At 32.3% G+C, this 24,116-nt stretch overlaps 1 protein-coding gene across 4 annotated transcripts in view; it reads right to left on the bottom strand.

The window, feature by feature from the left end:
* LOC140063527 (ankyrin repeat and fibronectin type-III domain-containing protein 1-like) overlaps positions 1-24,116 on the bottom strand; it is a 70,756-nt gene that overhangs the window by 2,267 nt on the left and 44,373 nt on the right. For 3 of the 4 annotated variants that reach the window (XM_072109881.1, XM_072109880.1, XM_072109883.1), the window contains 16 exons: positions 12,792-12,910; positions 8,421-8,569; positions 7,547-7,773; positions 6,218-6,400; positions 5,730-5,851; positions 5,313-5,391; positions 5,035-5,148; positions 4,611-4,799; positions 4,228-4,341; positions 3,650-3,885; positions 2,538-2,750; positions 1,984-2,103; positions 1,398-1,604; positions 1,070-1,219; positions 680-797; positions 366-532 (listed from right to left, as the gene is read on the bottom strand). In XM_072109881.1, coding sequence (XP_071965982.1) covers positions 366-532; positions 680-797; positions 1,070-1,219; positions 1,398-1,604; positions 1,984-2,103; positions 2,538-2,750; positions 3,650-3,885; positions 4,228-4,341; positions 4,611-4,799; positions 5,035-5,148; positions 5,313-5,391; positions 5,730-5,851; positions 6,218-6,400; positions 7,547-7,773; positions 8,421-8,569; positions 12,792-12,910 — 2,507 coding nt within the window. Of the gene's footprint in view, positions 1-365; positions 533-679; positions 798-1,069; positions 1,220-1,397; positions 1,605-1,983; positions 2,104-2,537; positions 2,751-3,649; positions 3,886-4,227; positions 4,342-4,610; positions 4,800-5,034; positions 5,149-5,312; positions 5,392-5,729; positions 5,852-6,217; positions 6,401-7,546; positions 7,774-8,420; positions 8,570-12,791; positions 12,911-15,586; positions 16,287-24,116 lie in introns of those variants that run through there. The other variant, XM_072109882.1, reaches the window with a different exon arrangement.

Genomic DNA, 24,116 nt, shown 5'->3' with positions numbered 1-24,116 from the left:
TGCTGCATTTTTTAACAATAAAATTACAATATTAAAATGACATCAAATAGTAAAAATTGAAATATAAAAAATCTTCAGAGAGAAATATAAAAAATCTATTTCATTTAATGTATATACTGCAAAACCACTATTAAGACATCTTCACACCCAACAAAGTGTCCCTTAATAGGGGGGGGGGGGGGGAGGGGTCCGTCCCTTGTATAGGGGTGTATATTTCCTCTTGTTTGTTGCACAAGAATACTCCACTTAATAGTTGTGTCCCTAAGGAAAAACAAATAACATTGAGAACCTGACACACTACAGTATTCCACTATGATTCACAATACACTCATCACAATCTAATGTGTGAGTCATATGCTATTTACCTGTTGGAAATCAGCTATTTGTTGCTGCCTTTGTTTCGCTTCGTTTAATTCTTCCGCTTTAAACGCTTCACGCACACTTTGTTGCGCTAATAAATTCTCCATTTCTAATATTGATGACAAACGCGAGTAGCAGCGTATAAAATCATTGTGGTACGTTGTTGTGTGAACTGCAAAATAAAATAATACAAAAATTGTTAATTATTAATTATACAAATTAATAACTTAAACAAACAGTTATAACATAAATTGATTATTCATATATCATATACAAACTTAGTTTAGATTTTTTAACTGGTTGTTTAGACAGGACTTACCCATTTCAAATACTTGCACTGGTAGCGATACATATTCATTTCCTTTCATAAAGGTATCCAGGTTTCCAGGTCCCGTACATACATCAGATACAGGTGGTACCATTATAATAAATGACACCTGCAATACGAAAAAATGTAAATAGATTTTGTAGACAAATTTCAGAGACAAGGGGAGAACATCATGTACACCTACACCCTCATAACTTTGTGTGAATTTTGAATGCAAATTGAAGAAAAATTATTTTGCACTCAAGATTGAAAGATCAAGATAATCATAACTTGAGAATGCTAGTAAAAAATGATGTAAATAAAAAATATGTATTACCACCAATTAATCATGGACAGAATCATTTGTAAATCAAAACGTATTACAATTTAAAAAATAATTACCTCATCATTAAGGTCAATGACCTCTAGGTCACACAGACGATGTTTTAATGTTTCCTCTTCTGTGACTCCAATCCTCTTAGCCAAAAGTCTTGCTGCATCTGCTAGTTGTAACTGGAATTCCTCTTGCAATTTGGTAACTGGTTTTGTGACCTGTAAATAAAAAAAATGAATGAAAGATTTGAAAGTGAGAAAATCAAATATATAATGTAATAATAATAAATATTCTAATAAACCACCGAGTATGCCAGTTTAAATATATATCATATCCTGGCATTATGCTATATTTAGGTTAGGACAGAGAAAAACAATGACACTGCAATTAATTTACCTTGCATGTATTAAGTTTATATAGCCAATCCCATTCATCTTGCGATACATTTGAATTGTCTCTGATCTTGATGCATGGTAAAACGTTGGGTGCCTTCGCTTGTACTTGTATTCGTATCGTGTCAACAGAACTGCGTAATTTCATGTAGCCTAAGTATAGGCCTTTTTCTTGAGGCATTTGGTTTACTTGACTGAAGAATATTTTCTCCTACAAAAACAATATAAATGTGAAATAAATTTCTGAACCTAACCTAATGTCTGACCTCTACCTCGGGCCATCTGACCTCTACCTCTGGCCATCTGACCTCTACCTCGGGCCATCTGCCCTCTACCTCGGGCCATCTGACTTCTACCTCGGGCCATCTGACCTCAACCCCAGGCTGTCTGTACTCTATCCCTACCACCCTTTGTATCCATATGCTAGATGGCAGGGACCAAAATAAAAACCAAAAAAGTAAACAAGCTCCAGCAAACAAACTCTATTGGGATATGGATTCAACCATTTTGCTGAAGGGATGTAGGTATGTAAATGTAAAAATTAAACTATTTTATTGCTGAAATAATTAAATTAATATGATAAAACTTACTGGAATGGATGAGAGGAGGTTTTCAGAAGCTGTAGGATTCTCAAAGCAGACAGATCTACGTTTTTGTACTCTGCTAAGATTTAACCATTTTAGGCTTGTTGATTGCACACTTTTGGAGTCCTACAAAACAAAAAATCAAATGTCATTCAATGAAGACAATGACACGGTTGCTCGCTGGAGAGACATGAAGCTTTATATCTACATTTTTTCCCCCGTTAAGTTATAGTTAAAATTATATCTCAACGATAAAAACAAAATAAAAGCAATATTTTGGTACCAATGTCCTTTTATATGAACTTTGAAGTTTTATATTTAAATTTCAACATTTTTCTAAATTTTGTTAATTTTAACTTTTTTTAATCTGCTTAAGAATTGTAAGTTTTATGAATCCTCTTGCAACTTTATGTTTGAAAGTCATTTGTATAATTTTGTATTGTTTTAAGAGGCCCTCTTCAAATCAGCTGTAGTATAGCTGTTAATACATAAATGGGAGACACTATATCTTTAATTTCTATCTAACATGTATAATCTATAGTTCTTAATAGTAAACATACCTTTATATGTTTAACCAGTACAAATAGTGTGCTGCCGTTGTGGTCCCTAATGGGCTCATAATAAACCTGTCCGAGGTCCTGAATGCCTAACGTCGTCTGCATTTGCGACACAGCTTGTAATAATTTATTGCGAAACATTAGACTCGGTGACGTAGACAGCGCTTTTTCAAGATCACCTCTTAATACGTCAACATCTTCCCACGTACACGCCACCTGTTATGAAACATACATATATACAATTATTTAACATATTTTCATTTGTAGTTGTCAAAAAAAGATATTTTGGCTCTTTCAATATAAAACTTTCCATTAAAAAAACACACAAATGATGATAATACACATAACATTCCTTTTTTTAGGACAAAGTAAACAACAGAATTGATGATTTATTGTTGTAAAATAGTAGCTAATTTTAGAATAAAAGATACTTGGAAGTTGATTTCTTGTCTAAAAAATGGATAAAACAACAAATTTAAAAGCACTGTATTAATATATTTTTAAACAAAATATCTATTTTTATTTACAAAAAAAATATTGTTCTTTAAAAGAACTAATTAGAACAGATAAAATAAAAAAACCCATCTTCATTGAACTCTTTAAATGATTGTATTATTTGAACTTCATTTAGAGCAGTTTAAATTCTATTCAATGAACAGCGTGTAGTACATAAATAAAATAAATATCAAGCTGTCTTAAATTTTTAATTTTCCAAGAACTAAGGTAGGAGCTGACCTGACCCTAGCATTTTTAAATTGTTGAAAATTACAATGCAAAATATAGACAGTTTTGACTGACATTAAAAGTGCTCTATTGTTGGGTCACCAGACTTTATTTAGATGATTGTAGGTCCAGGTGAAGACATAGATACTTTATAATTAAATGTCTGATTGAATGACGTACATTTGGAAAGTCTTGTGCATATTTATTGTGTTGCAAATCAAACTGCGTAAAACCCATTTCCTGTTTAGGCAGGTATGAAATCAGCATCATTTCCACGTTGTCACGTAATCAACAGGTTAGCTGAACCCATTGACTCATTTGCATAAGCCGCCGGTTCTGGTTAAAAATCTCTAAAAGCTCTATAACTACACAAACAAAGAAATAAAATATACCTTCATAAACCATAGGAAATCCTGATGCATATTGCTTGGGTAGTTATCATCAACCTCAATGATTGGTAGCTGATCTTCTGTCGTCACCAGCACTTTGTCCTCGCTATAAAGCAACGTGCACACGTACACGGCACGCTTTAGTTGTTTATGGAATTTAGGTGCAAATTGAAAGAAATTTTTTATGCTTTTCTTCATTGTTTTTCGTACTTGATTTGGAGATGACTTTGGCGAGTTTGCTGAAAAAGATGGAAAAAAAAACTACAATAACTACACTAAATTGGTAATAAAAGGAATCATAGTAATTTATTTTTTATAATTTACATCCTTTGATATTAAAATGACAAGGGCATAAAAGTCACTATACTATATGTTAAAATTAGGCTTGGTGGAATACCTTAAAATGAGCTTTAGGATGAAAGACTACATTTTTCATGATAATAATAAATAATAATATGGATTTATATAGCACACATACCACTCAAGAGTGCTCAAGGCACGTAATAAGTACAGTATGAGAAATATATAGCATGCCTACAAAGTATGCCTATCTGATTTGTTTATCATTGTATATAACATACTTTTTAACTCTATTGAGTCTGGTAGTCTGGCATCTTTCACCTCTTTAAATAACTCTTCTAAAACCTTCATTTGTCCACAACTTCGTGATTTTCTCCCGTCTCTGTCACGCCAACCTGGTAAAAATGACAATAAATTACCAAAAGTCATATTTTGCTCAATCCTACATACATTTAGAAAGAGGCTATGATCGTTATCTGGTCTCTCCCAGTGATTTAAAAAAATTAAATCTAGACATTCCATTTCTGTATTTATTATTTTTTGTACTGTATGGTAATCTTAAAAGAAAACCATTACATATTATGTACATTATACAACAATATCTTGACTGTGTATCTCAAACAATTTAAATGTGACATTTGATTAATTAATAACAAAAACTTACAAGATGGAATAGCTGATGGCGGCGTTGATATTTGGGCAATGCCAAACCCCTTCATATTAAATGCTGAAACCCGTACATAATAACATTTTCCAGCAATAAGTCCTTGTATTTTATAACTGAGATTAGTGCTATTATACAATATATGTTCACCAGAGCATTGACTAAAATCTTCTTGTAGACTCCACTCAACTATAAAAAGAAAAAGTAATTAAAAATTCATTCAAAAATATCATTTGTGTATGCTAATTTGTTGGCGATTGTAGGCCTATAATATGCCGGAGGGGAAAGGGGAAGTTGGGGGATAGGGTTGTCACCACACATTTTACGATATATATTCAACATACAGAATTATCGGTATTTTATCAGTTTTACACAATCTCTGCTAATGTTGATGACTGAGTATATAACAATAAATAATTCTTACTTTTATATCTTGTTATAACTCCTGAGTTGTTGTTAGTAGGCTCATCAAATTCAACTAATATACTAGAACTGCTTGTAACACAAATTGTCACATTTTGTGGTGGCTCAGGTGGTCCTGGAACAAATATGAATATAATTTAAAACAGTAAGATGGTGATAAAGAAACTAATAAAATTACCAAATCCCAAATACAGCCTGCTAAATAATAGCAGCAGCCAGCAATTAACAACAGTGTGTTGATTTCTTTTGATAATTTTAATATTCTCTTTATCTACTTACTTGCATGTTCAAATGTAGCCTTCATTTTTCGGAATAGACGATGTTTCCATTCCCAGTCTCGTAACCTTTTATCAGTTTCCTGAAAATAAAAATCGTAGCATTTAATCTTTCCGAAACTGCCAGGTTTCGGAAGAGAAAGCAAGCATAACCCTGTCAGGATTGAGTATGTGTATAAAATTAACAATCAATCCAGTGATCTAAGGAACGGATAGGAAGATCTGGAATGCTGGATAGATAGGTGTAGTGGTGTTTTGTTTTCAATGTATTGTTTTATCAGGTTTAAAAAAAAAAATGTTTGTGAGTTGTATACTTGGCTCTAAGGGAGAACAGTCTTGTACTGAAGATAAATTAAAATAAAAAATAAAGTAAATGTGATTTTCAAATAGATAAACACACATATAATAATAGAAAACTCACCTTGTTAACAGATTGACTGGAGCCAGTGTTGTTAACAGTGCGTGACGTCAGCTCTTGCACTTGTCTGTCGGCTTCATTGATCAATGTGTTTAGTTTAGAAGCCCTGGCATCTTTGTGAAGATCTAAAATTATCAAATAAAAAATGTAAAACATTCTTGCACTGAGGAAGGGTTAAATGTTACCCAAAGATCAACCATTTCTTTCTCGCTGTCTTAATTTATCGTTTTGATTTAGCTTTTTGCTTAATTTATTTGTATCTCCATTGAGATCCGGCCAGCCATTGATACCCACAGCATTATCATTTTTTCAGTAATTTGCCTTTTGATAATATATAATAAAACATAGTAACTTTTTTGTAAACCATGAAATACTAATGAAACTTCTAGACTGTTCATTAAATAATGTAAAACCAATTATAATCTTTCCCATATGTTAAATTTACAAGGACAACTTGAATCTGCCATTGACAGCTTAAAAAATATACTCACATTTAGGATTTTCTCGAGCACCAAAGGTAAGCAGTAGTTTAGCCATAGCTAGGTTGTGCACCATAATTGCAATATCCAATGGAGTGAAGTCATCAACGTTAACAGCATTTATGTCCAAACCATTGCAGTCGAGAATAAACTTAGCACGATCAATCTCCTGGTTATGTACAGCATCAAATAATGCTGCAGAATAAATTTAAAGTAGCAATGTAGTTTGTTCGTTATGATGTTTGCTTATTAACATTAAGGCTCTGGTTCAAGTTGAAGTTCTCAAGTTACTTAATAATTTACTTTGGGAATAAAAGGATTTTGTTCATGTGCAAAATTAGTTACATGATAAATTAATTTTAAAACTTGTTCAATTTTTTATGGGAGTAATCAGTAATATTTACTGATGGTGTCGGAACAATATTATTGCTAATATCTTAAATTGCCTAATAACATTAATAGTACATTTTGCCTGTAGATGATTATTTAAAAAATGTTCTTATTGAAAAAAAAGACAGATAAAAATAATTTTTAATTGGGTCAAAACAAACCGTTAATTTGTATTTCTAAACTCTATTTAAAAACACTTTCAAACTATAGAAGATAATTTATTGGTGACAAAAGCTATTTCACTGACAATTGACAATTTACACTGTGTCTTGCTGTGTCAGAGTAAAAGTCTCTTTTATTTTTAAATGCCACCTGATTAAATTTTTTTAATGAAGCATGTGTCAACACCTGTTGTTAAACATAATATAAATTTACAAATAGTTGGATAGATTCACACATTTTCTGATATATTTCTAATACACTATTGCACAGTGACGTAATCTATCCTAATTCTTAAGGAGATAATTGTGATAAAACACTTTAATGTGACCAAGTCAATTTAAAACAATCTTTTTTATGACTCCAGAGAAAAAAAAAGTTTGTTTTCATGACATTTTGAAGTATTTCTTTGTAAAGACTTTTAATGTTTCCTGAACATGCGGTTTTGCTTTCGCAAACGAAAGTTTTTTTGCGCCACTAAAAAACGGCACCGTATAAATATAATTCTTCTAGAAATTGTTATAGGTGATTCAATGTTGAATGTGTTTTATTTACCATTAAATGTGATAAATGAAGTGACACCAAACATAGGCTGTCTAAAAGTAATCACAGCAATCAAAGCAAAACAGCATTGGGATCAGGAACATGTGCTATCACAACGCAAATTAATTTAGGTCATAGCAAAAGAAAGACCCTATGACACATAGATTGGAAACAATATCCCTTGTATCGTTAAAGTATTGGCCCTCTTGGGAAGCCAAATCTGTTATGAAATGTTCTATGTATTCTCACCAGTTATGTCACTAAAGTTTGCTTTTGATGAACGACGGTTTTTGTCTTTTTCTACTTTGGTTCCAGATCCCTCCGATTCAGAGCTAGTTGATCCTCTTTTCTTACCAGAAAGCGTTCTTTGTAATCGATTTTGTAATGATGGGGAGACTGGAACTTGTGAGTTTTCTTTGCTTTCTGTTGATTCCAAGTGTAGACTTTCTAAACTGTGTGCTTTTCTTAATTCAGGACTGAAAACAAATTCCCAAAAATTATATTAACTGGCAAATGCACTAATTATAATTTTTTCATGATTACTGATCATGACTAGTGATCATGATTTAATGATCATGATTAAAGATCATGGTTTAATGATCATGATTAAAGATCATGATTAATGATCATGACATGACTACCGATCATGATTAATGATCATGACTACTGATCATGATTAAAATTAATCCTTTTTTTTTGGGATAAAATTCATCTTCATTGGGGATATTAATTATTAAAGTTTTAGATTTTTGTAATAATCTTTAACTTACAGCTATTTATAGTGCATCAATAAAATATACCTTGTATTAAATGTAAAAATAGACATTCATGACAACTATTCTACAGTATATTAGTCTTAATCTAAAGCAACTATATATAATATAAAAACCAAATATGGTAATATACTAGCATTTAATCAAGATTACAATTTTGGAATGAATGAAAATTAAAAAAAGGTAAAATAAAACATTTAAATTATAATTTAATATTGCTAAGAAGATATAATTTTCGCAAGAGTAATAAAATATCGGAAAATGTTTACTTTCAACCATAATTATTAATTTTTAATTGGATATAATGTTAAATCATATTAAGATTGATGATAAATAAAAAGATAACTTACCCATCAACAGTAGATTTTCTTCTTATATTAGGTGGTATATGTTCCACAATAGTATTGCGTCTATCTCCTTTTTGGCTCAGTCTTCTAGCGAGTTTAGTAAAACTACTGGCACTGCCATTTAACTTTGATTTCTTGTCCCCATCTGAACTCTAAAAGAAATAACACTCATGCGGTTAGCATACCCTGTCACACCATCAAACAAGTTTCCTGTTTCTCGCTGCGGAGACTCTAATATAAATCGGTTGAAAGGCGTGATAAGCAATTCTACTCTGCATATTATTACCTCACGAAACATGGCTCCCACAGACATCACTGTGAATATCACTTTCCTTTTCATGTAAAATTTAATTAAAATTGAGGGAAAAAAGCACAAATTTCCTCACTATTAAAAATTCTAAAGTGATAGTCACAAGTGTGTTAACCGCATCAGAACTTTTTTATATTTTTATTCTATTAATCAATTAAAATAATCTATTGTGCTAATAACATCCTCATTTGGAATAAGGTGTGTCATAATTTGATTAAAACGTACATTTTTATTTATAATTGTTTCTTGTCGAATGATAATTGCGAGGTAGCTTTGTTAAGTTGTTAATTGTACTTTATGCTAAATACAGTTCATGTATGAACGCCATGAGAGTGATCTGGAGGTTTTGGGTTCGAATCTGAGATTCACTCAGTATTCTCAATAATATGTACTGTAAATTACAATTAAAAAACAACCATTCAACAACAAAAGCAGTAGATAACAATTGTGAGTTTAGGCCATATTACTAACTGTAAAAGACAATACATAATAAGGAAGTACGTCTCATATTATTACATAAAATACTAAACCAATGCATTTAAGGTAAAGGCTGGTTTCCTGTCGACGTAAGAAGTCGAATTTTGCAACGATTCTTGCGTTTCATACGTTTCTTACGTCTCTTACGAAAGTTGAGAAAAAATTGACGTCGTTGACGTTAGTCAAGATCGTGTCGGGCCGCAGAAAAACATCTGTAGTTATGCTGCTCCCGAAAGTTGAAATTTTAGCTAAACACACGTCGTATGCTTACGTCGATTTTAGTGTTGTTACGAAAGTTGAAATTTTTTTCTTACGTCGGTCAGATTTATGACGTATTTGAAACAACATCTCTGATTGGTGTTTCTTTTTAGAGCGGGTTTTATCATTTTTCGCGCGAAATGTTGAATGATGTTATTGTACCTGTAGCTACTCAGCATCAGTGTCAGTGCAACTCAGCATCAGTGTCAGTGCAGCACACCAACATATTATTTTTAGTAGATAGGCTAGGCCCTAGTATTAGTAATAATACTTAATTAATACTGTACTAATAGGAATTGATTTGACCAAAATCTAATCAAACTAGCCTATAAGGAGCCTAGGCTAGTAGGCCTATGTATTATTGTATGAATCAAAATATGAATGAATTATACTGGCCCTTTAGGCCTAGCCTTAAATAGTTTTCAAAATTAAAAAAAGGCAAATCATTTCGGGATTCCTATTATTATTAGACCTACCTAGGCCCTAGGCTAGGCCTTGGCCTATGGGCCCAGGCATACTCTAATCGAGCATGAGATAGTACTACCGCAGTAAGATATCCATTATTTACAGGCCTATAATAAGAATAAATTTAACAAAACAATATAAATTATACAAAATCAAGCAAACAATTTTTTTTAAAAGTTACATAATAATATTATATTGCTTACAAAGGGGCTTTCTATATCTTATCTTGTTGCAAATGTTCATTTTCGTGACGTTTCTACCGATGCTGATTGTTTATTGCACGTCCATAAATAAGAGTATTAGATTTTGATATGAGTTGTAAACTCCCTGATTAGAACATTATTAGGCCTATATTGAAACTACTGTGCATTTGTAAAGTATGTACAACATCGTAAAGTGGGCTAAAATTATAGTAGTAAATACATACAAATGTTATTGTCCGGCTTTATTTCACTATAAGGACATACACATTACGTCATAACTCTTGTCGCTCATTGGTTGCTTGTTACGATTGCGCTTACGTCTCTTGCGAAAGTTGACTTCAAGTCAACTTTCGTAAGAGACGTAAGAAACGTGACGCAAGGGCGTTCATTCAAGCGTAAGATCAAAAATCCCGGTTTCCTGTAAAATCGGAAGAAAACGTCGTAACGCAACAATTGTTAGGTCATCGGTTTCCTGTAAAATCGTTTGTCGTTACCATTTTTCTTACGTTGCGTCGATTTTGTAAATTTTCGATCGTAATCGGTTTCCTGTAAAATCCGCATTTCTTACGACAAATCGACGTAGTCGCAACAAAAGTGATGTTCTTACGTCGACAGGAAACCAGCCTTAAGTGTACTATAAAACCACTGATGAGATAATAATACATAACTTTGGTTTAAAAAAGTCTATGAAACTACTTTAGTAATATTTGTACTTCCTTAAATTAAAATTCACATCTTTTCATAAATTTGAACAAACCATTCTTATTTGTCCTAAAAAATGTATATGCAATCATTTATCTATTATATCATTTACTGATTTTTTTTTCTGGATTTTCCCTTAAAAATTCAGAAATATTTTACTATTATTCAATTGTTATTACAATATATTATAAATTGCAAATCAATATTAAATCATGAAACACATTTAGCAATCAGAAAGGAACTGAAATATTAATTCACAATTTATAATATTGGTTACATAATTATTCAATTCGAATAGATACCATAGAAACAGCATTGACAGAATAGTTAGCAATGATAAAGGCTTACAGAAATATATTGCATTTTAATGGCAAAATTATTGCGAGCTACTAGATACTTAAAAAAAGGCAGCTGCAAGCTGATTTGAGAAACACACTCGAGTAAAGGTAAAATGTCCAATAAAATGATGTTAACATTAACAATGTTATTCCAAATATGTTAGGAAAGCGCTTGCTACTTGTTTTATTTATTTAATCAGCTTACTTTATGAGAACACTGCACTAGAGATGTCTGTTTAACAGGCATTTAAAACTAACAAAATTAATGTGGATGATAGCTTTACAATCTAAGAGAAAAAACACTTACACAAAAGCTCTAGAAATATGAAGACAGGGCAAAAGGTGTATCTACAGCCGATAACTAACAAACGTTATAGAGAGAATGAAAATAAAGTCAAGAAACTGATAAAGATCCTATTTAATTGGGGAATCCCAATATTATGGGGACAACTATATAGAGGAGACATCCCTAATGTGGGGACACTCCTAGTGAGGGGACACTCCTATTGAGGGGAAACCCAATATTATAGGAACAACTCGTAGGAGATATCTTTTGGGGACACTTCAAGTGAGGCGACATTCCTATTGAGACAAAGGGAAATATTCATATTTTATTGTAGATTGTAATCAAATTTGTGAAGCAGTAAAAGGAGTAAGCAATTTATTATTACCAATATTATATATTTTAAATTGTAAATGTTTTACTTCTGTTTCTGATAAATTTCTTAATTTTGATTTTATTATTTAAAAAAACAAAAGCAATAACCTGCCACTTACAGGTTTAAAAATAAATGTAAAAATATTATAAAATACTGAACATCAGAATAGGAAAATAATTGTTTTCTTCTTTAGTGATTCCAGATTGATCGTTCCTATAAACAGGAATCTCATTCCTTTCCCACAATCATCAAACAATAGAAAAACTTTGCCAAAATAATATTTTCCCACCAACGAAGAAAACCGAAAACGCCTCTTAAAAATGAAACAATACGGGTGTTGAAATAACAACTGCAACAATACAAAGAGATACATTTTTAGTTCATTCATTTTTTTAAGCGTAGTATAAGAAAATAAAATTTGTGTGTAAAGCCGCAATGAAAGAAATCAAAGTAGCAGAAAAGTACTTTGCCTTTTGTACAGATGATCCTATTGTGTGATGATGGGAAGTTATGGATAGATAATAATTTAATTGTTATGGCCTAGTAAACTTTAGTCCAACTATTAAATACAGTAGGCTAGTTCACATCAACTTATGGCCATCTTAAATGATATAAAACTATAAAGCTTAAGTTCCAACTTTGATGCAACGCAAGTATGTAAGAACACCGCATGTAATTCGACAAATCACAAGCGTGATGGATCAACCTAACTGTGATTGGTCAACTCACTTGTGTTGCACCTACGTTGTTGCATTGATCCAAACCAAAACCAAACCTTTCTTAAAAGATATTTTTTTATATCTTCTTGATTTAATTTTGTGTGTGTAATTTATATTACTTATATACGTTTTTGGGTTAGTGTTTTTTTCTTAAAGGTTTTGAATAGACTACAGATGAAAGTGATTATAGAAAATAACAGTTGTATTTCATTCAAATATAATTAGTAAGGGTATTTAACTTACCGTTGCTGTGGTATTTGGATAGTAAAGCTGGGAAGAAGATTTGCTGAAGGGCGTGTCATCTAGGCTGGGAGCAGGGGCGGGGTTACCACTCTCCTCATCTTCCAACCTCCATGCTGCTCCTGCAAAGCAATACCAATTGTATGATAAATTCTTATAATATTTCCACATTTGTCATTTATCTGGTTGTCACAATAAAGTACTGTAGACGATACACACATCTAATGGAAGGGCAGCATCTAGTTAGTGATGACCTTTCTATGACTTGATTGTGCCATGGAGAAAGTGGCAGAGAATGCAACATTTGACCGTAGAAATTGGTCTTAAAACAATTAGTTCACACTATTTTTTAGCCTTTCCCTTGATATATTATGTTTCATTTATGTTTACAAACTTTATAACTTATTTTTGCGTAATATAAGAAAGAGAAAAAGTTTTCATTTACTGCATTACAAGAAATTAAAGGTTGAAATAAGTTTAAGATAAAGCATTACTGATATTTCTAACAGTTCGTTTCAAATACATTTAATTCACGAAAACAAAACTGTAAATCAAATTTACCAAATCAAGTATTAATATTTGACAACATACTACGACAATTAATACATTAAATAACATTCAATAGCAAAGGGATTTAAAATAGGAAAATAATCTGTTAAGAAATGGTGATTGTAATAACTATTTATTACACATCGTTAATGTTTAAGTGTGGAGTGTTATAATGAAATCATAAAAAAAAGTATGAAAATTAACAACATTCAAAGGTTGAGGAGAGATTTACGGCCGAAAGCTAATCTTTTGAGGGATGGTGATATTTAGTAATTATTTATTAAATATCAAAATTAAAAATCTATGAGATGAAAAACGATTGAAAGTGAGTAGGTGTACACATAAAAACAGGGTTCACGGTGAATTTGGGGGCGACTTGCGTAGATATTACATTAGTAATTATATTGATCATACGGTGTGGATTAGGACATTACCAAACAATATGATATGATAGTGATTTGCAAAGATTATTTTATGATGCGTATAGATGACTAAAATGCATACAATTTGCTTATATGGTCATGGAGTGATAGTTGTACAAATGTGAACATGTTTTGAAATAACTGTACATCATACACAGAACCATTGTAAAACCAAGTTATACGTTGTCCTAGATAAACACTGAATTACATTTGTTAAATTCAATTCATTTTTATTGATCGAAATTCAAATAAATCAGAAAGTCTTTATTTATACACTACAATGGATAAAAAAACATACAAAATATTAAGATCCAAATTTAGACAATGATTTATAAAATATTTTATGTTCTCTCCATGAGTAGCCAATTTATCTATTTATTATTTATTTATTATTTCTCATACAGTATATGGATGTAGACTTTAACATAATTAATACAGTCAGATATATAAGCAGGTATTTACACACACAATACATTAATCAAAGAACCTCTTGGGTTTAAATGTACATGGAATTGTTTTTGCAAAAAATGAATTTAACTAAGTATTAAATTACTAACATCGAATAGTATTAATAAACAAAAGGTCTTGTAGTATTACTGAACGGTAACAAAATACTGAAATGAAGAGAAAAAAGTCATCATCATAGCTGAGATTTAAAACCCAAACCGCATTTCAAAATAACTTGAACGCCGAAAATATAAATAAATTTAATTCTCTACTTGTTATTGTAACTTCAAATTACAAAAGTGTAATCTTGTACTTAATATAATAAGACTACAAAAGCAGACTGGTTTAAACATCGATAACAATAATAATTTTAGATGATGCGAATACTCTATTGATAAACTAAACATAGTCAATGTGGATTTCAAATGTTTAATTGTACTGCATATGAAACCACAAAGTACCTGGACAAACGTAATGCATGCAGATTTTGTGTGATTAAATATTTTAATTTCAACCAAGATTGTTGCTGCCTATAAATCATAATTCATGTTTAATCAACTGAAATAATCTTTGATTTATTTCCTATTAATACAGTACATACAAATAATTTTTAAATGGCATAGAAATCAGCAAAAATGTTATTTTAATAAATTATTTACTAAAATTAGAATTTATTTTTTATATGAACTGTTACATGTTCTAAGGCACATGTGCCAAATTGTTAAATATTTTTGTCTGTTATTACCCAGAACCCCACCTATTAAGGAGCACTTTCCTGTGAAATGAATGAGAAATATACTTACATATGGTCAACACCTATTTAGGGAACACTCAAGGGGACACTACAGTATATGTTGTGTACCATTAATTCTACTAGTGTTCATATTATGATTTCTTATTAGTAAATTTAAAAAGTACACTGTACTACACATTTGTCTAATGGTACTACAGCACTATAATAAGTATACCATAGCTATAGAAAATAAAGATTTGATGTTCTATGAAAATAATATTTTATATAATAATATCAATAATATAACAATTTTCCAAATATTTAGACACTTTCTAAAGTACTGTAAGTCATCTACCTTTCAAATATAGCATCCTTTGGTTCATCCCTACAGGGAGCACGCCTATATACAGGGGACACTCCTATACAGGGGACACCCATATCAAGGAGGCACTCCTATAAAGAGGACACCCCTTGAGGGGACACTTTCTGTTTAAACTAATAAGAGGAAATATACAGTATGTGTTAACACTACCTGCCTTTTACTCAGGGGATACCTCTGATTGAAAGTCAAAGGTCTTTTCCTTAATATGTAAATTCATTTCACAGAATTGTTGTGCAGTCATAAAGAAAATACAGACATATCTTACCTAAAAAGTGTTGTTTACAAATAACCCTATTCCTTCGTATAACTTTCTTAAGTGCTACTAACCAACGTTCCTGCACTCGTTCTTTCATGTCGAATCAAACTGTTATTTTATTTTGAGCATTTTCAAAATATTTTTTTTCCAAAAATGATGAAAATGATTTTTAATTCCGGTTGTCAAATGTTATTTAGATAAAATTCAAAGTAATCATCTTTTGAAATAAATAATTTGAATTGAAGCCGATGAAATCACTGCACATGTGAAGTTGCAACAGACGGATTGCTTTATGAATTGACGACACGCTGATTGTATTAATATAGACTAAAACACTTCTTCACATACGACACGGAGCAAGGCATTAAATATTAATGAGATATTGAGCAATGGTTGCCAGTCACTGTAAAAGGCTACTACACTGTAGTTCAGGTGACAATCAACTTCTTCACATACTGAAATTTGATTGCACAATGAACCATAGACGCACAGTAGAGATCTTCTTCTCATACAGAATAAAGTATACTGACAACAATATTCATGACTGTCTGTTAAAAGATTCACCAATCACCTAACAAACTTCATTATAAAGTGAGAAAAATACTTTAATTAAGAAAAACTTTGTAATACTAATAAAGTCAGAACTTGGAACTGAATGACATCATAGCTGGCCTTGCACTGTCGATATTAAGAAGCAGATGTGTGTAAATATATAAGCTGTCAAAGTAGCAAAAACAGAAAACATTTAAACCATACTGTTGTGACGTGTACTATTTAAATGTTTAATGACTATAGGAGATTGCTAACTAAATATTTTAATTAATTTGATTATTTAATGTTAATAAACAATATCGGTAGAAAATATCATGACGTCTTTGCAAGCAGATACAATAGGTTCCTTTATATACTGTAGATATCCATTTCTTTATAGTCGACAGGAAGTTGTAATAATTTCCATTGATCAATACATAGACTGACCATGTTACATTTGTAAAGATTCTCGCAAAGATGGAAACGATTGGACAGATTCTGAAAAATAGTTTTTACCAAAAAAAAGTATTAGTAGGAATTTGTTTTGTGGACGTTGTGGAGTTGTATCTGATGAAATACTAATAAAAGAAGCTAATCTATTATTGATATTTATTGAACTACTATTGATATCAATTATTGAAAGACTATTAATATTAAATGTTAGCGAAATCCTGGAAATGTCCCTGCTTTCTGTTAAGTACGGTAAGCATGATTTGAATTCACTTTTATGTTGTAATATCAATAGTATTGATGACATATAACAGAGTTCAGTTACCAATAACATACAGTAATTGATATGGTGAATTTGAATGATGAAATAATATCCAAAGTGTGTTTTGAATATTTTAAACAAGAAGCCTTATAAAAACAACCGCCTGAGAAATAGACATAATCTTTTATCCAGTAAATGCTAATATGGGAAGTTATTAATTAATATATAAATGTGATAGATGAGCAAGTGTTAAGGCATGTTTTGCACATTTTGCCTGGCACTGACCATAACGGATACAGAAAGCTAAGTGAAAATGTACTAAATACAAATTGTATCATCAAAACATTGAAAGAAAATAAAACATTATAATGTAGAATGTACATACAAAGATTTTAAACAGACAGACAGTTTGTTGACGTCAATGTGAAGGCCCAATGTTCAATTAAAAGATCTACAAAGCACTAATGGGATCGTAAAGGTGAATTCAATACTATTTTCACTAATTTAAAAATAACTACCTATTAATGTCAATATATTAATTAATCGATATGGTACTATAAAATTTCTGTGAAAAAGAGAAGATAAGGAAACAGAAGGGGTAGTGGTGTGAGAAAGATAGAAAAATAGAAAATAGGCAGGGATGAGGAAGAGGAGGTAGTGAATATACTTTGGTTCCTAGGTTTTATTCATGTGAACAATTAAGCTCTGTCTACACTATCAAACTAGTTTGACAAAACAAGTGTGATGTGCCCAAATGTGTTAGTGATATGTCCAAATATGGTGTGATATGACATGTCCATTTTGGGCACCTCACATTTTTTTTTATTGATAGTGTAGACAGAGCTTTGGGTCCAGTAACTATAACTATGATATTTTAAATGTTATTATTTTGAATGGACTGTGGTAACATTTTCGATTGGAAATTCTTAAAATATATTAAAATAATATTATTGTTTATGTTTTTTCTAATCTATTTTTTATTCATATTTGTTACAGTGTGCTTGAGGAACTGCAGAAGATTACCACCGATTAGATTAACAATATGATGGATTGGTTTATTTTAAAATTCTCAAATATTAACTTATAAATAATGTAGTAAGGAAACATTTTGTGCACTGAAACCAAAGTAATAGTAAATTAATTTCACACTTTTCATTTACTAATCTAAAGAGTAATATTTTGTGTGCTACATATTTAATACAATCAAAATAAACAGAACACTTGTTTGTAGGCTATCATGTGTGGGTGTAATGTAATGTTTAAAATAACCATATTTTGGCACTTTGTATAGTCGTTATTTCTGGATAACAAACTAATTTTTACTCAAAATAAAACTAGTTTGATGATTAATCGTGGTTGGTTGTGTAATGGCGTCATTGTTATCCATAGAGAGTTGTCAAATGCTTCCCCCTCCCCTCACTCAGAGAGTTTATGAGTTAAAGGTCAAATTAAAACAGCGATTGTGCAGCTATTAATTGCTTTATGTGTATGTTAATTCTTTAACTTCACATGTGGAGACCAGGAATTAAAATGGAACAGGGCATAGTTAGGTGTACGTCCCTTTACTTTCTCAATACATTTGTATGGTTTACTAGAGTTATCACAAATTATTGAAAACACCTGAAACAGCTGAAATGGCTGAAAATTTACACCCCTGGCCAATATAGGTGAATGTCCAGGCATCAGTTCGCTCTTGAAAACAAAATGTTGCCAATTTACAAAACGAAAAGTAGACCCAGATGGCGTATTGTTTCATAAACGGTCAACAAGGGGTGAATTTGTTTCCTTAATTAAACTGGATGAAAAGAAGCTGCTTGCATTACATTGGCGGTAAGTAAGTAGAGCAATACGGATTTAGTGAGAGATCAAACAAGTTCTAGACTTTAGTCAGCCCCAAGGCTTCTGTATTCATACTCTTAATAATCTTTAATCCTTCCTGTTTTAAAGTATTAGAGTGTTTTTAACTATATAAAAGACTAAAGAAAGACATTTGTACCTAATACAATGTATAAGAGATGGTTGATATAATTTTGATTCAAAGCTAGGAAAAATATTAAAGTTAAAAAAACCTTCCAGGACCATGAACAAGCTCCTCTTATAAATCTATAGTACTATCTGTAATGTTTATCACTCTTCTATATTATACTTTATTCACATCGTCCATGTTGCACACGCTTACCCTTACCTAGAGGGCGGCAACTACATTACATTCCCTCCTTACTTTAGATAAGTTCTACAACTATCAAATACAACACTGAATATTAACTAACATTTTAACTATTAACTTTTATCATATTGACTAGCTTATTTAATTATTAATACTCTGATTGTTATGCTTCATATTAGTGTATATATTTTTTTTATAAGTAATTCTCCATCAATTGCATAGTGTCAATTATCAAGATATATTATTGTTTACTAATTAAATTCTCAGAAATGTTCAAATTGTCTTTTACTGTTTATCAATGTCTCTTGTCACAAATATAATCAATGTTCTTATCCAATAAATCGAAATCAATAACTTTGCTCAAAATCAAATTTAAATGTTCATCAAAATGTGAATCAACTCAACAATGTTCATATCCTTTGTTTCTATTATTTTCAAACTTATTGGTCCAACACAAAATCATTATATCTTGCGGGCATTCGTCGATTCCTTTGCGGTCGTCTTGGTTCTTGTTGATCATTTACATCTTGGGGTCTTTCTACTACATCATCATCGACGTCTGACTCATAATCATTAAAAATGTTTATTTTCTTGAAATGAGAAATGTTCCTTCTAATTTTTATACCATTCCTATCTGCAATTATAGCATTTCCTTTTCTCCAACTTACAATATACGGATCTGGGTCAAACGGGGTTGTTAACATATTCTTCTTTTGTTGCTTTACAAGCACTTTGTCTCCAACTTTCAAATCGCTTTCTTTTGTATGCAAATACATATCTCCGCTATCTTTCATTTTCTTCTTCTGTTCTTTATCTTTGTTTGCAACTTCTACATCATTCTTCTCGTCTACTTTAGTCAGTGATGGAAAACATATTTTTATTTTTCTTCCATATAATAGTTCAGCTGGACTTTTCCCTGTGGTTGAATGTGGGGTTGCTCGATACTGCCTGAGGAATTCATATAACGCTTGATGCGGATTTCTTCCCTCAACACTTGCAGTTTGAAGAACTTTGGTTAATGTCCGATTGAATCTTTCAACTTCCCCATTTGCTCTCGGCCATAATGGAGTCGTTCTTCGATGTTTAAACCCTTGGTATGTTGCAAATTGCTCGAACTCATGACTGTTAAATGGAGGTCCATTATCTGACAATACTATATTAGGTATGCCATGTCTTGCGCATATCGCATCTAATTTCGGAATAGTTGCTTTCGCTGATGTCGACTGAACTATCTCGACTTCTGGAAATCTGCTATACATATCATATACAACAAGCAAATATTTTCCATTTGGCATTGGTCCTTTAAAATCAACTGCCACTTCAGTCCATGGTAATGTTGGTAATTCTGTCATCTTCAATGGTTCTGGTTTCTCTGCATTCGTAGATACAGTCGCTTGACATGCTAGGCATTTTCTAACCTGTCGTTCTACCATTTTATCTATTCCAGGGAACCACACTTTTTCACGTATCAATGCTTTAGTCTTTACGATCCCTTGGTGTCCTACATGAGCCGATTCTACAGCTTTTCCTCTCAATGTCTCTGGTAAAACTATCTGATGTCTTCGTAATATGATTTTATCTACTACTGCTATTTCATCTTTCACATTTTTAAATGGTTCCAACAAAGGATGTTTCCAATCTTTATCCTTTCCACTTTCAACAGCTTTCCTCAACTTCTTGAATGTTTCATCACGATCACTCTCTATTTCAATTTCTTGTTTGGTCATTGCCTTTGGAACACTGTTCTGTACAACATAGTTTACATAACTTCCTATCATATTAACATCTTGACTAACTTCTGTCTGTGTATCTGTTGAAGTAGGATGTCTGCTCAAGTAATCTGCAGGGTTGTCAATACCTGGTCTATAGATCACTTCACAATCATATGGCATTAGTCGCAATCGCCATCTCTCAATCCTTGCGGACATCTGTTTTTGACTTTTGAAGATTCCTAGTAATGGCTTGTGATCCGTTGTTATCTTGAACTTTGCACCATATACGTACAAATGAAAATGTTCAGCACCGTATACAACAGCTAGCATTTCCCTCTCGGTTTGTGAGTATCTCGTTTCAACATCGGATAATGCTCTGCTTCCATATCCTATCACTTTACCATCTTGGCACATAATAGCTGACAGGCCTACAGGGCTTGCATCTACTAGAATATTTGTTCTCTTGTTAATGTCAAAGTAAGTTATTACATCAGAACTAATTAAAGCTTTCTTTAGATCTTTAAATGATTGTTCTTCAACACCTGTCCATTTCCATTGGCTATTTTGATGAGTAAGCTCTCGCAATGGTGTTGTAATCGAAGCGTAATTGTAGATGAACCGTGACAAGTACTGAGCCATACCTAACAAGGACTTTACTTCACTTGCCGACTGTGGTCGTGGAGCATTCTTGAGACTTTCTATCTTCTGTGTATCAGCAGCTAATCCGTCACTACTGAATGTATGTCCGTAAAACTTAACCTTTGGTTGAGCAAAACAACATTTCTCTTTATTTAAAGTTGCTCCACATTGCTTCAATCTTTCAAGAACTGCTTTAAGGTTTATGTCATGTTCTTGTTTTGTCCTTCCAAAAATAATTATGTCATCAGATATGTTTCTGCATCCATTTAACCCGCTCAATAAATTTCTTACTGCAGCTGCAAATAATTCAGGGGCAGAATTCACGCCAAACATCAACCGTTTGTAACGAAACAAACCGACGTGTGTGCTAAACGTTGTAATATATCTGCTTTCAGGATGGAGTGAAAATTGATGATATCCAGATGACAAATCTAATGTGCTAAACACTGATGCACCATTCAAATCAGATACAATTTCATCTAACGTTGGTATTGGGTGTTTTTCTCTCTTGATAGCTTGGTTCGCTTCACGCATATCAACGCATAAACGAACTCCATTTTTCTTCGGTACTACAACGATTGGACTGACCCACGGTGTTGGTCCTTCAATTTTCTCTATGATGTCAAGTTCTAATAATCGTTTCAGCTCTCGATCAACATCAGCACGAACATGAAATGGTATTCTCCTGTGTTTTTGTTCCTTTGTTGGTACTGTTGTGTCGATGTGTAACTTGATCTCTACATCTTTGATTTTACCAATACCTCTAAAAAGTTCTGAGTAGTCATTGATACATTGAGGAACACTATCTTCACTCTTACCAATTCCACACGCTAGTTTGACAAGCTCTAGTTCTTGAGATGTTTTCCATGATAACAAATTTCCTGTATTACCATGTACTATATAAAACTCAGTCTCTATACACTTCTGTGTGGATTCAATGGATATTTTGAGTTTAACAATTCCTACTACTTTCAGTGGATTTGCTTTTCCATATGCAAAGATTTCTGTTTTGTGTTTGTCAATTGTTGGCTTGGGTACTATCTTATCAAATGAAACACTATCCATCACGTTCACTGACGCTCCTGTGTCTACAAGTGCTCGCATCTGTACCTTGTTATTACAGTGGACTATCATATCACATGTTGGTAACTTTTTTGATGGTCCTGGGAGAACAAAAGCATATTCTGGATCTGTTGCATAATCTGTATCTCCTGTTGCACCACTACTGCACACCTGTTCTTCCACTCTGCTAACTTGTTGTTTGCCTTTCGTGAAACAAACTCGTGCATAATGATCTTGTTTACCGCATGAATTACAAATTTTACCTTTTGCTGGACACTCAGCCTCATGTGGGTATGCCAAACCGCATTTTCTACATGTTGATGATTTTCCTGCTGGTTTTGACTTTTGTTTGTAAGTGGATTTATTATATTGACTTTGATTCTTTGTACCATTATATTTCTTTGAACGGCTACGATTTGTAAACTTCATCGCATTCACAGATTCTGTTGTCGCATTTACAGCTGATTGGGATGAATTTCCTTCAACCTCTGTTGCCCTTTTTTCTGACAACTCAACAGACCGTGCTAAATCAAGAATTTGTGTCAATGTTCTTTCCTTTTCTAGGATACGCCTTCTAAATCGGCTGTCTTTGCATCCTGAAATTATCTGTGTTTTAATTTCTCTGGTAATGTCATTGAAATTACACTTAACAGCCTGTAGACGCAGTCTACTACAGTACTGGTCTATTTTCTCACTAGGCTCCTGATTCATTCTCCGAAAAATTATCGTTTCATAATCAATGTTACCTTTTGGGGTTAAATGTGTTGTCAAGGCTTCTTTGGCCTGTGTGTACGTACCACCATCACCACCAGTATCTTGATCTGGCAGGGTGTCAAATTCATCTTGTAACTCTAACCCTCCATAGAATAACAACAGTGCTCTCTTTCGGGCATCATTTGTAATTCCAAAGCCTACCATGGCTCGCTCAAAACGCTTCAGCCACTTGGTCCACCTCGTCGCTCTGCTGGCGAGATCGGCGTGCACATCAAATGCAGGCAGGCTAGGCATATTACTATTCGCCGTAGCCATGGTGGTTATTCAAACGATATTTAACTTATATAAGACGGTATAGTTACGATTCTCATTTATCTAATTTATCTATCCTCATTTATTCACGTTTATCCTCGTCGCCAAATTGTAATGTTTATCACTCTTCTATATTATACTTTATTCACATCGTCCATGTTGCACACGCTTACCCTTACCTAGAGGGCGGCAACTACATTACACTATCTTATTCAATTCCATGCACTTTAGGCCTATAACAGAGGATCCAAAGTTTGTCATTTTTAAAAGATGCCCTTACTAAACTAGTTCAGAGGGACTCGCATCTCATCATCAAGCGCCAATATAATACTGTATTTAACGCAAGGTTCAATCAAAGTTGCTTAGCCAATTATTTTCTTTATCTATGTAATTCGATTTGTTTACTCTAAGATGTTTTTTATTTACAGTAGATCCTTGGCATCCATTTCTATCCATCATCACAAGACCATAAACGAGAAGCTCGTTTCACGTTAGTGACGTCATTTCGTATCACCTTAAATTAAAGTACTAAAAACAAAAACAAGCAAATGTCGAACTAGTGGTGGTTAAGTTTCTAGTATCTATATATAAATTATAAGTTCAATTGTGGTTAAGCAATAAGATTTGGGAGTTATAAACATTTAAACAATGTACATATTGCAGGTCGGAGTACTAAGTATTACTTGCACA

This window comes from Antedon mediterranea, chromosome 1 (assembly GCF_964355755.1).
Source record: "Antedon mediterranea chromosome 1, ecAntMedi1.1, whole genome shotgun sequence".
Classification (NCBI taxonomy): domain Eukaryota; kingdom Metazoa; phylum Echinodermata; class Crinoidea; order Comatulida; family Antedonidae; genus Antedon; species Antedon mediterranea.
This window is presented reverse-complemented; position numbering and strand designations above follow the sequence as displayed.